This window comes from Physeter macrocephalus, chromosome 5 (genome assembly GCF_002837175.3).
Source record: "Physeter macrocephalus isolate SW-GA chromosome 5, ASM283717v5, whole genome shotgun sequence".
Taxonomy (NCBI): Eukaryota; Metazoa; Chordata; class Mammalia; order Artiodactyla; family Physeteridae; genus Physeter; species Physeter macrocephalus.
In genome coordinates this window covers 82810291-82825728 of record NC_041218.1, presented here as the reverse complement: position 1 = coordinate 82825728, position 15438 = coordinate 82810291, and the positions used below count along the sequence as shown (strand labels likewise).

Here is a 15438-nt window from a genome sequence, read left to right as displayed (position 1 = left end):
GAGTAGCTGGCACTGAGAAGAATGTAAAACATACCATGTAAGTTGGGTCTGGTTTTCTCTATTCAAACTTCAAATGGATATCTGAAGTACTGTAACTCCAAATAACTATAATCAAAGGATCCATGTGAGGGAGGCTTATATTCTTTCAAATTTCTAACTCCCTAGGACTAAAAGATTGGCAGTTTTCTCTCAGTTGCCTCAAAAATGTGCAGTTGCATACACATGGAATCTAAAAATAATAATTAAAAAAAAGGTTCTGATGAACCTAGGGGCAGGACAGGAATAAACACGCAGACGTAGAGAATGCACTTGAGGACATGGGGAGGGGGAAGGGTAAGCTGGGACGAAGTGAGAGAGCAGCACTGACATATATACACTACCAAATGTAAAATAGATAGCTAGTGGGAAGCAGCCACATAGCACAGGGAGATCAGCTCGGTGCTTTGTGACCACCTAGAGGGGTGGGATAGGGAGGGAGGGAGGGAGACGCAAGAGGGAGGGGACATGGGGATATGTGTATACATAGAGTTGATTCACTTTGTTATACAGCAGATACTAACACAACACTGTAAAGCAATTATACTCCGATAAAGATGTTAAATTAAAAAAAATGTGCAGTTGTATGCTTATTTCTGAGAAAAATATTAAGCTATTTAGTAACATATTAAGATTTAATAAAATAGATTCAAATGATTCTTCCTAAAGTACATGCATAGATTACATATATAACGATATATACATATATGTTTAAATATCACTGAATTTTCTCATTTATGCATTATTTTCTTCATTTGAATAGATAGGAGTTGGAATTAGTTATCCATTTAATTTTTTACATGTAGTACAAATACAACCTAGAATGACCTCCAAAATTATTACATAAGAATAAAATTACAGGCCTAGACCCCTTGCATGAGAATTTTGTTTGGCATCTTAGATTGAGGCAGTGACTGCCTCTGCCTCAATTAGGGAAGAGCCATAATTTAAGCACTTTAAAAAAAAAGCAATGTTATTTTTCAGAAACACATTTTCCCTGAGGAACACATTTTCCTTGTATTTTCCTAAGTACATTTAGCATTCAACTCTATTACACTGACTTTTATTTTTTTGTATATATTGCAGTCTTCTTTCTCTACGTACAGAATTATGGTACTTGAGCCTTTCTAGTCTGTGTATATGAAACAAATCTTCAAAATTTTCAGAAACTAAGATTCATATTTTTTACTTACTAACCAAATGCAGAAAGCACAGAATTCTTTTCTTTCCGATATTCCACTGCCATTTACTGACCTGAAGACCAGTCAGAGAGAGGCAGTGATGAATTGAGACCCGCTTGAAACCTTCACATGGTGTCATATCTTGAGGCCTTCTCTAGTACCAAGACACTTCTGTACTGCCAAGCTTAGTTCTGCCCCTTTCACAGATTTTGAAACTTTTAGCCTTCCAGGTTGAAGGAAAACGGAAGGTTTTTAAAAACTAGTATTGGGGTTATGAACTGAATTCTTGTTTAAATATAAGACTGTACAAAGAAAGGAGGCAATATTAAGTTTTTACCTAATGTCTCTCAAGTCATTTATATTAATGGGCCAAAGTAAAACAACAGATGAATAATCTTTAATCATTTATACAATGTTTGGGTCAAAATGGATTGCTAGTCTAAGTGTTCCAAGCACTGTAAACAAGATTAAATCCATAAATTCACTGGGCCTGGAGATAAAAACTGGATAGGCCCACATACATGGGAATCCTTTTTACTTCAGAAAACCTCATCATTTTCCATCCTATACAATTATGCTGCCTTTAGATACCATGGCTATATATAACTTGAATACTAACCCCAGGGTCATTTTAACCATAAATAAAAGTTTATGCTAAAGGATGTTCAAATTTTTTTTTATCAAGAGAGCTGTAACGTTTCAATGTAATATATCAAATGTAGACAAGCAGTATTCTGTTTAAGTGTATAGGTAAAAAGAGAATTCTGTAGCAACATACACTTTTAAAATATTAAACTAAAAAAGTAAAGGAGAATGTACTTTTCAAAATATTTATTATATTTCAGGATAAATTTTAATTCCATTCAACTAACACATTTTGAAAGACAGGAATGAGTGGAGAGACAAAATGATGTAGCAATAAAGAAATGTAAACAGTATACTATAACGATATGAATGACGCAAATGACAAATAAATGCATAAATAAAATAATATAAATATATAAACAAAGTAAAAAAATCACACAAACTGGAAGCTGCTAAGGGAGATGAATACTTAAAATAATAAAAAGGCAGCATCCTAAAAGTGTCACAGGGAAGAAGCATTCTGTGCAGTGTTTAGGAGCCCAGCCTTTATAAGCAGAACAGGACTGTAATCTTAGCTTTGCTGCTTCCCAGCCATGTGATCTTGGGCACAACAAATTTAGTTTCCCCCTCTTTAAAACAGATATAACCAACCAAACCAATGTTCCTATAATAGGTAAGTGGTAGACAAAATATTCTTGCCAAAAAATCATGTGTCAAAGTTAATAGTAATAATGCAAGACATACACAAACACATTAATAAAGAAAACTGACACAAAACTGGCCAGAAGAGTTTGACATTACCAGGAAAACCATTTGATATCGGTCTTACATATGTTATTGCTAATAACAAACCTTGACTAAACACATAATGTGCTTAAGGCTATTTATAGCAAGTCATCCTAAGACACTATCACAAACTTCTAGAATTTTTGGCAAATAAATATTCCAGTACTTCACACATTTTCAATGAACTGAAATAAACACTTAAAATCTTCTTTAGAACTGTCTTATTTAATAGTAAAAAACAAAAAAGTCACATAACATTTGGGGAAACTTGATTTTTTTGCCATGGAAACAATATGGTGACAAATTAAACTGCATTTCTTTGTCAGCCAATATTGTTGGAAAGAAAGAACTGTGGAAGGTTTGGGAGAAAATCATTAGAACAAAGTAAGTGGCAAAAGGTTTGGTAATAATAAAATCAAAGTGCAGATATTTATAACATGCTCAGTTTATACTATTCACTAGTTCTGTTTCAATAATAAAATACTTAAAGGATTACTACTGCGAGCCAACAAATGGCTCAATATTCAGTGATTTGTTTAAAAAGGTATATACATATTTTTAAATGAAAAAACTGTATATTAAATTCTGAGGAGTGGGTCTTTTAATTGGAATTATTTTTTTAAAAAGATAAAGTTACATAGATAGCAGTGCATATGAAATTCATTTACTGCGTCTGTTACAAGCCAGTAATGCATAGAGTACCTCAGGATTTTACAGATGTGGTACACATTGTATACTGATACCTTTATATTTTGAAGAATATCTTTAATATTTTGTACTGAGATAGAGAATAACTATGAATTTATTTTAACCATAGAGGTTTGCTGATTATCTTATGGGAAATTAAAAAGTTGTAGACTGTGAAGATTTAATTCTTTTTTAACAAAAGTAGAAGAACCGAAAGTTGTTGAACTTTCTGGTGATGACAAGTGATTATTACTAATATACTACTTATTATATATTTAGGAAGAAAGTAAACTCTGGTTATCAGCCATATGCTACCTAGCAAGCATTTGGAAAAAAAATAAACACAAGCTGTCTCTTCAAGAGAATTATGATGTGGACACAATCCTTTGAAGACGGATAATTGGAAATCATCATGTAATTATGCCATATAAAATGACATATTTTAAAAAGTTGTCATGTCTGCCTTTTCAGACAAACTTTAAACAGAATACTTTAATCTTTTTATAAACATTGCAGATGAAGAACTGCAGTGGGTTTTAAAGTCATTTGTTAGAAAAACATATTTTAAAACACCACATTTTGTGATAGTTAGCAAGAGGACATGGTTGGTATCAGGTTAGATTAACATTTATTTCTGGAATTTCCACAAGTTAAAAAAAACAGTTTTCAATGCCAAACTTAGAAAATAGGTAGCAAGATTTGGCAAGTACAACCTTTGATACACTTCTCTCATTTCTGGTATATCCTGTGGATTATCTTTTTTGTTATGGAGTGTCATTAAAACTAAAAGTCAAAATATCAAAATAAACTTAAGCTGAATTTCAAAGAACTCTATTATAAAATTTTAGAACAAGATTTTCAAACACTGAAGCACAATCAAAGCTCTCTCTAAAATGCTATTATTAATCATATTTTACTGTGATCAAATGTATATATTTAAATAAATATAATAAAAATGGTGATTTTAGCTTATTTCACTGACTTACATATTTCGGTGAATGTTTATATTGCAAATAATATGTTAGTAATAGTGCATAGATTTAATTTAGAAATAAATATGTATACACATATTGAAGTTGTTAAAAGAAAAAGTAGTGGCAAAAGGAAATGATAAAAACGTGACACATTTGTAAAATAAAATAAAATGTAGTACATTAACAAAATATTTGGATACTTCTTGTTTAGATTATATTTAACAAACAATAGAGAATCATTAGAATATCTGAGTGATAGAGGTGAATTATCTGAACTCTGGAAAATAATTATCTGATAACTATATACTGGAGAAGGGAAAAAGAGAAGGCCTAGTGACTAGTAATTAGATTACCCAAATAGTTGGTAAAAGGTCACGAAGGCCGTTAGGATACTGTCCTTAGGAATAGGAGCTAAGAGACAGAAAAGAAGTGTGATGTGGAGAGCCCAGGCAGGTAAGAAGAAACCTCAGATTCCCCAGGTTAGTGACTGGGAGGCTAGAGACATGAATGATGGTGTCATCAGAAACAGTCAGAAGCAGAAACTGCTTCTATAGAGAGTTGGATATGATTTGAACACACTGAGTTCCAGTTTACAGTGACTTTCTGAAGTGGAATGATCTACTCAGTATTTGAAAATGTAGGTCTAACACTCAAGAGGGGTGCACAAGGAGATTTAGGAAATGTTCATGTGGCTCCCTTAAGAGGAAAGAAGACAGAGTTCAAAGAAGAACCGAGCGGAAAAGAGAAAGTAATAGAGATAATCAAAGTAGAACTCATAAGGGGTGATCAGAAAGACAAGAAGAGAACAAAAAGGGAAGAGTCATGAAGCTTCACAAGAGAGAAATGGTAAAAAGCATCAAGTTCTGCGAGGTGGTTAACTGGGAGAAGCAGCGGGTGGTGGTGGTGGGGTAGCTAGATCCAGCCATTAGAATGGAGAATACAAAGGCATCTGCTTTCTCTGACTTGGATAAACTCATATAACAAAGGAAGACCAGGATTTATTTAATGAGTGATGTCTTATATACCAGAGACAGTCTGGTAACCATGTGTTAAAACTAAACAAAACAACAACTGAACAAGGGTTGGGATGGACTATAAGTTCTAATTAGAATTCTAATATTAAGTTTTAATACCAATGAATCATTTTATTTTCCTGCAGGTCATTGCTGCCATCTGTGAATTAAAATTAAAATTCAGCGTGATATAAGATCTCTTGAAGCTCTAAAGAGTTCAGAGTTCCTCTAAAAATGGTATTATTGCCTGTGCAAATATAGGTTAAGATGAGGTACCCTTAAAAGTTTCCACTAAAGAAAAAGAAAAAGAAAATATATAAAGAATAATATATATTTCAGATGATGCTTGGATTATAAATAACCCTCCAATATTAAACACAATGAATAAAACTGAACAAAATATATTATACTGATTTCACACTAAATACTAAAATAAACTTTAAAAAAGTGTTTCTCCTGAATTTTAGCCATGCTTCTTTTTTTAAAATCACAATTATTTAATCATTTTATGGTTGACCACACCTTAAAAGGCTTTCAAGTGAGAAGAAACTTGTCGTGTTTAACCAAGTGGCTAAGTAAACAGAAATTCCAAGACAAACATTATTTTATGTTAAAGGAGGATACTGATTTTATGTTCATAGTGGAAGGAAAAAGCAATCATTTAAAATTATAAGAGGGCCTCCCTGGTGGTGCAGTGGATAGGACTCCACGGTCCCAACGCAGGGGGCCTGGTTTCGATCCCTGGTCAGAGAACAGATCCTACACGCATGCTGCAACTAAGAGTTCACATACCACAACTAAGGAGCCCACTTGCTGCAACTGAGGAGCCTGCCTGCCACAACTAACACTCAGCACAACCAAATAAATAAATATTAAAAAAATAAAATAAAACAAAATTATAAGAAACCCTTCTCTTTATCACTCCATAGATTTTTATAAATTATTTGATAGGCATAAAAGCTAGTAAATGTTATATCTATGCTTTATTTAAATTAGATTAAGCTGTCAGAAAGCCAAAGTTCATCATTTTAGCAAACAACTGTTACATTTTTCTGAAAATGCTATTAATTGAAGGCTTTCACTTACAAAATTACCATTAAGCACTCAGTGTATTTAGGTGGACATAAGTAAATTATAGGTGTAAATCTGCAAAGTTAGGAAAAAAACATAACTTACTGTTTTTTCCTTCCTAGGTTCCATCTGATCAGGCTTTGCCGAGCATGCTGCCTGTGGCTGTTCTTTTATTTTTTGAGTCATCCCATCATCTTTCTTAGACAAACTCTGAGGTGCGCCAGATGGTAAATCTTCCATCTTGGTCAGTGGTTGTTTCTTTTCTTGCACTGCCTCTGGAGCCACTCTGCCTTCAGGTTTTTCTTCAGCAATCTGTACTTGAGTTTTAAGTAAGTCATATTTCTGTTCCTCCTCTAGAGCTAATGTTTTTGCTCCTGGGGGTAACTTTTTGTCTTCAAGAGCTGGCCTTTTGTCTTTAAGAGTTGGCTTTTTTTCTTCAAGAGGCGGCTTTTTTTCTTCTAGGAGTGGCTTTTTGTCTTCAGGGGTTGGCTTCTTTTCTTGAGGGGCTGAAGTTTTGTCTTTCTCTAGTTTACTCTCTTCTTGGATTTGATCTGTGGTTCCCTTAGGGGGAATTTTTTCAACTGAAGGTGTTTCTTTCACTTCTTCTGGAATGATTTTTTCACCTTCGGTTTTTTCTTCTTGTTCCCTCTTTTTCACTTTTACTTGGGCAGGCATTACTATTTTCTGAGACGGTTGTTCTGTAGGGACAGGCATAGGAGAGGCTTTTGGTCCTGTCTGTGTAGGTGGCATTTTGCCCTTGTCTCCAAGTTGTCCTGATATTGCTCTCTGGGTTTGGCAATTTAAACAAAGCCATTCCTGAATCTGCAGATAAAACAGAAAATAAAAGATTAACTATATTATATACATCTGTTTTGGTGCATTTACCAAGGTTAACACTTGGCAATTTCTAGCTGCTTTTTTGTATATGGAGAAGGTGGGTCCTTGTTTTCTGGATCAATGAAACGGTGACTTTTAAAGAAGATTGCAAAAAGACTATTTGAAATCTAAAAACAGGAGTCCTTAGATATCAGCAATTAACTCACCTCATCATAAAAAAAAGAAAAAAATGCATCAAATATTAACCCAGGGGAATATCAATTTTTTGGTTAAAAAAAATCTGAATTTGCTCCAAATACAACTATTTTTAAGCCTCGTGCCTTCAAAATTAGTGTTTCCATTCAAAAACTATTAAATTTCATAGTAATTTTAACAGCCAATTAATCATAAGTTTTTTTTAGGACTTAGCCTATAATCTCCTGTCTCTTGACTTGGATCAAATGTAGTTCTATCTACCAGAGCAGAACTTTACAAGGCACATGTAGAGTTTTCAAGAATCACTTGTGCATAATTCTCCATCTAATTTAAGATTAAAAAATAATGTCATTCTTAATAATAGTCACATTTCTTATGCAACTGTGTCAAGAAGCATTCACAGGTTAAAATTGTTTGATATTCTTTTTCCCCAGCGTTTTCTCAATTGCTGATTAAAACACTTCCTTATACCTCTGAGTGTAAACCATGGGCCACCTGCCCCAAATCACCTGAGGTTGTCCCTAGACATGCAAATTCTAGGAACTACACCAAAACAAGTTTATCAGAATCCTGGGATAGGAAAAGGAGGATCTGCCTTTTTAATAACCTGTTGGTTAATTTCTTTGCAAACTAAAGACTGAGAACAACCCTCTCATAATACATATAAATGATCACATGGGAGAGTGATTGTTAGACCAATAATATTGCAGAATTCCCCCCTTATTGTTGTATGTTGTGCTTTTTCTTACATCATACCTATTAAAATGTAAGAAATAAAGACTATACATGCAGCTTCTAATTGTTACCATTTAATGAGTACCTATTCTCTAAAGTGCCTGGTTGGAGAGTCATGCAAATAATATCCTGTTCGTATGTTTTATTGTCTTCTGAGAAGTTCAATTTCAAACTGCTTTTCATATTGGATCATTCTTTCCAGTAGCACAACTTTAATTATTTAGAGACAAAAATCATTTATTGTTCTAGAATATTATTGTACATCTAAGATTCATTTCTTACTTCAGCTTTCATTGCTTTAAAGACATAAAAAATGTTGCTTAATACTAATGACTGTTTTGCAATCTGTAAGCTGTTATAATTCTTACTTGGTGATCTAAAAGAGTAAAGACCCAAGTCAGTTATTTAATTTCAGTAAAATGTTATCTATAAAACATTAGTATGTATTACGGGTTCATTTGCTTTTTGTGTTATGATCATCCAATACCAATTCTGTTCTTGATTTCATGTCTAAGCAGCAAAAAAGTGAATTGTGGCTTCTCTATATAGTAACTTTATACAAAGTCTTGGGAAAGAAACTGATTTGATCCCTATGTCAAAATCTAAAAGCTCCAGCCTTTGTGTTGAATAGTCCTTAGTGGAGGTACTTCCATAATACCTACAGAAAATCAATCTTAACCTGTCCTGTGGTTTTAAAAAACATTACTTGGTGGGGCCACATCTTAGGATATTTTCATTCAGAGACTGACATTTTAAAAAACAAAAACAGACACAAATAGCTGTGGCACTGTGCTGTTTTGTCACATGGACTCTAAAAACCAAATGCAGGTGTGTGCTATGCATTCCTGTCAGGGCAGGTCTGAATGTAAATAAGTTAGGAAGTTTTTACTATACCAGAAATAAAGGTTTCATCCCACTGGAAATTCTTGTCAATTATAAAAGTGTGATTACTTTATCTGAGTTTTAGGGACAAATTATACTTACAAAGTTGTCGTCTCTTGCTACTTATAGCATATGATGCCACAATGGTACACAGTTCTTGTTAAAAGGAAAATGTGTTGAGAAAATAAATGTAGTGATTATTTCAAGGTAGTATACTCATTATTTTCATACATTTGAAAATTTAGGTAAGAGGATAAAGAAGTATACTCTATTTAATCTACTATGCACATAAAACACCCCATTTTCCTGATTTAAGATGTTTGATAAACCTACAAGCAGTGATAACCCACCCACTACTAAAGTCTAGAAGGCAAACAGAAGGCAATAGCGTCAGTCTAAGAGAAAAAGGACCTTATGTTGAGAGCCTCATTGGCTAGTTCAAATTCGTGTTTTGCTTAAATTCGCATCCTGATTCAGTTAAACGTAGTATCTTTTTTTTTTTTGGCTGCACCCTGCAGCTTGTGGGATCTTAGTTCCCCAACAAGAGATGGAACACAGGCCCCTGTCAGTGAAAGCGTGGAGTCCTAACCACTGGACAGCCAGGGAATTCCCTAAACCTATTACCTTTAATCAGTACTATCCTGTAATTATTTTTAACAAGATGTCGCTACACTTGGTCTCTTGGTTACATGACTGATTTGCGTTTTGAAGAAGATTATAAGGCCAAGCCTAATTTTTTTTTTTACTTTACACTTTGTCACCAAAATTAATTTGGAAACTGATGTTACTATCATGTCAAATGATTATAACAGCATTCACTTATGCATCTATTCTGTATATCTCTAGTCTATTTATAGCTATGGATTACATATACTCTTGGGAAATTATATGTGCAAGGCTTATTTGATCAGGAACTCACACTCAAGTAGAAGAAAGAAGACATGGGTTAAAAATAAGTATAATACGCAAGGAAAAAATTAAGGAAGATGGAAAGGATACTATGGATTTAAAAGGGTTATCTGATGAATCCATTTAGAACATAAGGAATTTGATAAATTATAAAGCACACAAGAGTATTTTTTCACCAATTAGAAATGCTGAATTGGTGGTCTCATATGTGTATCTCTTCTTTCTGCAGCCCTAGAACCAAAATTAGACCACCAACCAATTCAGCAAGTAGAGGAAATTATAAAATCAAAAAGGACTGAAAGGGAAAAAACACTATAGTAGCAACAAAATTTTGTATTTCTTTAAACATATAAAATTAAATTTTGTTCATTAAGAGAAAAGACAGGAAAAGGCAGAGGCTAGGGTAAAATCAAAAGTAGGAATGAGAAAAGTAAAATTGATCAAATTTTGACAAAGTGGAGAAAGTAAAAATGAATTTTCAAGAAAGTTCATTCAGGACAATATAGGCCATCACCATTATCACATCATCATTAATTATAGACACAATTACTAGAAATATTTTCTTCACAAAAGACAATTTGGGAAATACTCTATGACCACATAAGATGATGTAAAAATCTGTGGTTCACAATTTTTTTTGCCTTTTTTATCAAAAATAATCCCAAAGATTTTTGTATCACTGTTCAGGAGCCTAACTTAAGAAGTATTATATTTTTGGGTCCAAAGAAATGTATCTCCACTCTTAGTTCCTCAATAGCCGCAATACTATTAGACACATTATTAAATAGTCATAATGTTTCTAGTTCAGCAGCAATCTGGAGAATTAAGCAAGATTTCTTAAATTATATTAAAATTCAATGCATAATATATCACTGCCATATATGACTTTTACTAGCTGAAAACTCTTTCTATAATAATTACAGTTGTGACACACATGACTACTCATATTTTGCCTTAAGGTTAAATATCAAGTGAGTTACAGTTTTATCTTTGAAGCATTTCCTTATAAAGACAGTGAGACAATCAGAAAATGAATATATATTATATATAATGTATTGTATATTACACATATAAACTGAAGGCATTTCTATTATATTACTGAGTTTATTACATAGAAAAATAGAAAATGTAGATCTTATGGAGGCTTTTTTAAAAACATACTAGTCATTATTATGGATGATCTCAGGCCATTTCCATTTGTTTTTCTGTGTTTTTAAAATATATTTTATTTTCAGTACACTGTAAATATCTCCTAATGGTATAAACATATTAAAAGTTTACATTTCATCTATATTATTATTAAATGTTTTAAATAAATTCAGAAGACTCTATACTATGAGACCAATCACATTTTTTAGTACTTTAATGTTAATACCCAGGATATCAAAATTCATCTCCAAGTAGGAACAATTCTGATAAATAAAGTATATAAAAAATAACTCCATGTTGATCATAACATATTAGAATATATCCAGTTGCCAGCCAGTACACGTTAATAAAATGCATTTATTTTAACATCAAATCACCAGGGCTTCAAAACAACACTCCAAAAATCCATTAATCTTAAGAGCAGAGTAGGAAATGAAGGCAGTAAAAACCCCAAAAAACGGATGCTGCTGTGCTACTCAGCATTTTTCGATCAATAAGTAATTTTCTTTATATAACATTTCAGCTGTAACTATAGCAACAATATCATTAAGGAAAATCTCAGAACTTCAGGCCTGTCTATTTATTTTTCTAAAAATCTTTTCTGAAGCATGATAATAATACCTGCAGCAGGTTGAAAATCTGCCATTAGACTTTAAATGGTAGAGAAGTGATGGTCCCCAAACCTACACGAGCATTCATACTTGTGTCTGAGAAATCTTAATAGTATCTTAACATGAATTTTCATTAAAAGACCAACTGGACTGATTTGGAAGCTCATATACTTTCCATCAACAGAAGTATTTAAGTAGAGACTGGGTGACCCCTACTTAAAATTCTGTAAAGGAAAACCAAGCAATCAGGGGATTGGTACTATAATACCATTGAGTTTCTTGCCTACCATGAAGTTTTTGAGTCAACAATAAATATTTTACACACATTTTTGTCTGTTTATTTGTTTATCATTCAGAACAATATTTTTTTAAGCTAAGAAATAATTACACTAATAATCTACTTAGACGTCACTGTTTTACTTACTGACAGATTCAATAACTGGGAAGCAATGTTATCTGCAACTTGTCACTTGTATCTATGCCCCCTTCGGCATTAGGGCGGTTCTGTTTCTCTAAGGCCCACACACTCTTCAACTTGACAATCTGAAAATCAGATTTTTTGCTTGTTAAATTCCTAAATTTATTTCCTTTTGTCATTTGTAAAAGGGAAAAGGATTGAGTTCACAGTTGATACACTTTTTTTTTTCAGATTACACAATTGTTCAGACTACACAATCAGGATATTAAAAATCTGTGATCATTTATGAGACTACATTTTACAAGTGTATGCAGTAATGTGTTTGTGATACTTCTATCACTTTGTCCCTCCTAAAAATGAATGGGATTATTTTTGTTCCTTTTATAATCATTGAAACAAGAATAACTCATATCCAATATATATAATTGACTGACTGAGGCTCTTCCTTACTTACTTCATATGTAGATATGAGAATTCTACTAGAATATATTAGAACATTAACATTGATATGAAAACTAAGAAAAAACCAAGTAGGCAATTTAAACATCAATTTCCAGTGGAGTTACTGAATGTGAAGGGTAACGTATCAATAATGAAACCTAACAGAATATTCATACTTTTGGGAACCTGCACTGGGGTTATCATTCTTAGGTCTAAATTGATCATTGGTCATGTCCCTATTCATCTCTTCTTTTATGTTTATTTCTGTAAGACCCCCAAACCCTTATCTATCACATGAAGTCTGTTTCACTCATTTGATGTTTCTATGTAACATGTGTTTCTGCATAATGTAAAACTACATTAATAAACATTTCCATAAATAGCAAGATGCCAACTAAATATACATGCCATCATGTATATTACACCAGGGATTAATATTACGGCATACTGTTGATTGACATTTTTCTATGTCCATTTTTCTTTGAAGAAAACCAGGATCATTTTTCTAGTCACTTTCTCATCACAACTAATAAGTATTTTCCTAAACTAAGAAAGTAAACTCTGGGGCTTCCCTGGTGGTGCAGTGGTTAAAATCCGCCTGCCAATGCAGGGGACACGGGTTCGAGCCCTGGTCCGGGAAGATCCCACACGCCGTGGAATAACTAAGCCCGTGCGCCACAACTACTGAGTCTGCGCTCTAGAGCCCGTGAGCCACAACTACTGAGCCCGTGTTCCACAACTACTGGAGCCCGCGCACCTGGAGCCCGTGCTCTGCAACAAGAGAAGCCACCGCAATGAGAGGCCCTCGCACCGCAACAAAGAGTAGCTCCCACTCGCCTCAACTAGAGAAAGCCTGCGTGCAGCAATAAAGACCCAACGCAGCCAAAAATAAATAAATAAATAAATAAAATAAATTTATATAAAAAGAAAGTAAACTGTTTGATGTTTCAAATACCATTACATAAATAATAAATAAATACACACAAGCATTCATTAAAATACCTCTGAATAATTACATTAACACAATTTTGACATAACTTGTTGAGAAAAATCAGGGGCTTACTTTTCTTTTGGAAATATAGACATGAAAATGAATATTTATATTTATGTAAATATGTATATTTATTTGCATGGATGAGAACTAAATAGGGTTAATTTCCCTACAATGTCTTCTTTCCTTCCTTCCTTTCTACCTTCGTTCCTCCCACCCTCTCTCCCTTCCTTCCTCTCTCTCTCTATCTGGATAGAGGGCAGCAGGAACAGAGAATAGCTCACTAAAATTGTTTTGACTAAGTAATCTACCTGATTTGGGTTCAATCAGAAGCACTATGATAACTGATCGCCTACCAGTGTGTATAAAGGACAACTCCAAGGACACAGATGATTTCTCACTGGTAACCAATGATGCACTAAAGTTAAGGGGAATCATATGTACTTATTATGTTGACTTTAGCTAACTTGGCTCTAAGCAAAAATTGAAGCTCAAAGGTAAGACATCTGTGGATTCACGACATTTCTATTTGTGATTAATTGTTCTAGTGTACTACACTTTGGGCTGATATTTATATAAGTTTAACATAAAAAATAAGCAACAGTTTAAAAATGTATCATTTATGTTATATGACTATCAACTTCAAGTTTTTATATAATCAGTTCTCATCCCTCTGCTTTTATAGAGTTGCATTTTATTATTTCCTATTACAAGAGGTATATATTTTTCATGTATGAATAATTACATCAAAGAAAAAATAGCTTTTTAGTCTTAGTCACTAGTCAGCACTTCAGGCAATGTGTGACTGAATTTTAAAATAAATTTATTTTGAAGATTTTAACACACTTCATCACAGAAGATGTTAAAATTACAAAGTTATATGCATGTGGAAGACAGATTATTTAAAGCACATTACAGCTGAATAAAATTTACCGAACACTGGGCTTCCCTGGTGGCGCAGTGGTTGAGAATCTGCCTGCTAATGCAGGGGACACGGGTTCGAGCCCTGGTCTGGGAGGATCCCACATGCCGCGGAACAACTAGGCCTGTGAGCCACAACTACTGAGCCTGTGCGTCTGGAGCCTGTGCTCCGCAACAAGAGGCTGCAATAGTGAGAGGCCCTCGCACCGCGATGAAGACTGGCCCCCGCTTGCCACAACTAGAGAAAGCCCTCGCACAGAAATGAAGACCCAACACAGCCAAAAATAAAAAAAAAATAAACTCCTACCCCCAACATCGTCAAAAAAAAATTTACCGAACATTTTACAGGATAAATAAAAACCAATCCCAATTTAAAATTTAAGCATCATTGTGAATATAATATTCAAAGACAGAATAATCTCACAGACTAGGGAGCATGAAAATATATCGGAAAGGGGCTTGCACAACTGGATGATAAAGAATGAATGCAAGGTGACTGGGGAGACTGGCTGGGTGTTAAGCCCTCCTACAATGCAGTAGAACATGGTGCAGTACCGAAGGTTCTTTGTACAGGGAAGAATCAATGTGTTGATTCGGCAAGGTGTAAGCTTGTCTAAGCTGAACTATGTTTCCTAGGATTCCCTTCCCTAAACGTTTCCCATTATAGTTTAGCACTAGAGACCTTTTGTGTGAGATGTGGAGGGCAGAAATGAAGCAGCAGCCACCTTACTCTTTGGATGCTCATAAGTTTGGGTACAATCACCAGGTGCTGTTGAAGTTCATCCATGCTGTTACTTATTGTTTGGCTTGGGGCAGCAGGCAGGCATGCAGCTGTCCTACTTTCCTCTGAATTCTCCTTCAGCTTCTTCATCAGCTTTTAGGCTGGAGGCAGTGAAAACAGACAGGTGTTCTGGTCTGTCCCCATGGGTTCCAGCTTGTCATTGCTCTCAACTACTCTAAATTCATCGTCCTTCCCTCTACCTGCCCTTTGGACTGCAAGCTCCAGTGGCCTTTCA

General features: G+C 34.1%; 1 protein-coding gene across 1 annotated transcript in view; it reads right to left on the bottom strand.

Moving 5' to 3' along the window:
* Positions 1–15438, bottom strand: part of PCLO (piccolo presynaptic cytomatrix protein) — a 318762-nt gene that overhangs the window by 130849 nt on the left and 172475 nt on the right. Inside the window, exon 4 of the mRNA XM_024129854.2 lies at positions 6439–7155. Coding sequence (XP_023985622.2) covers positions 6439–7155 — 717 coding nt within the window. The remainder of the gene's footprint in view (positions 1–6438; positions 7156–15438) is intronic.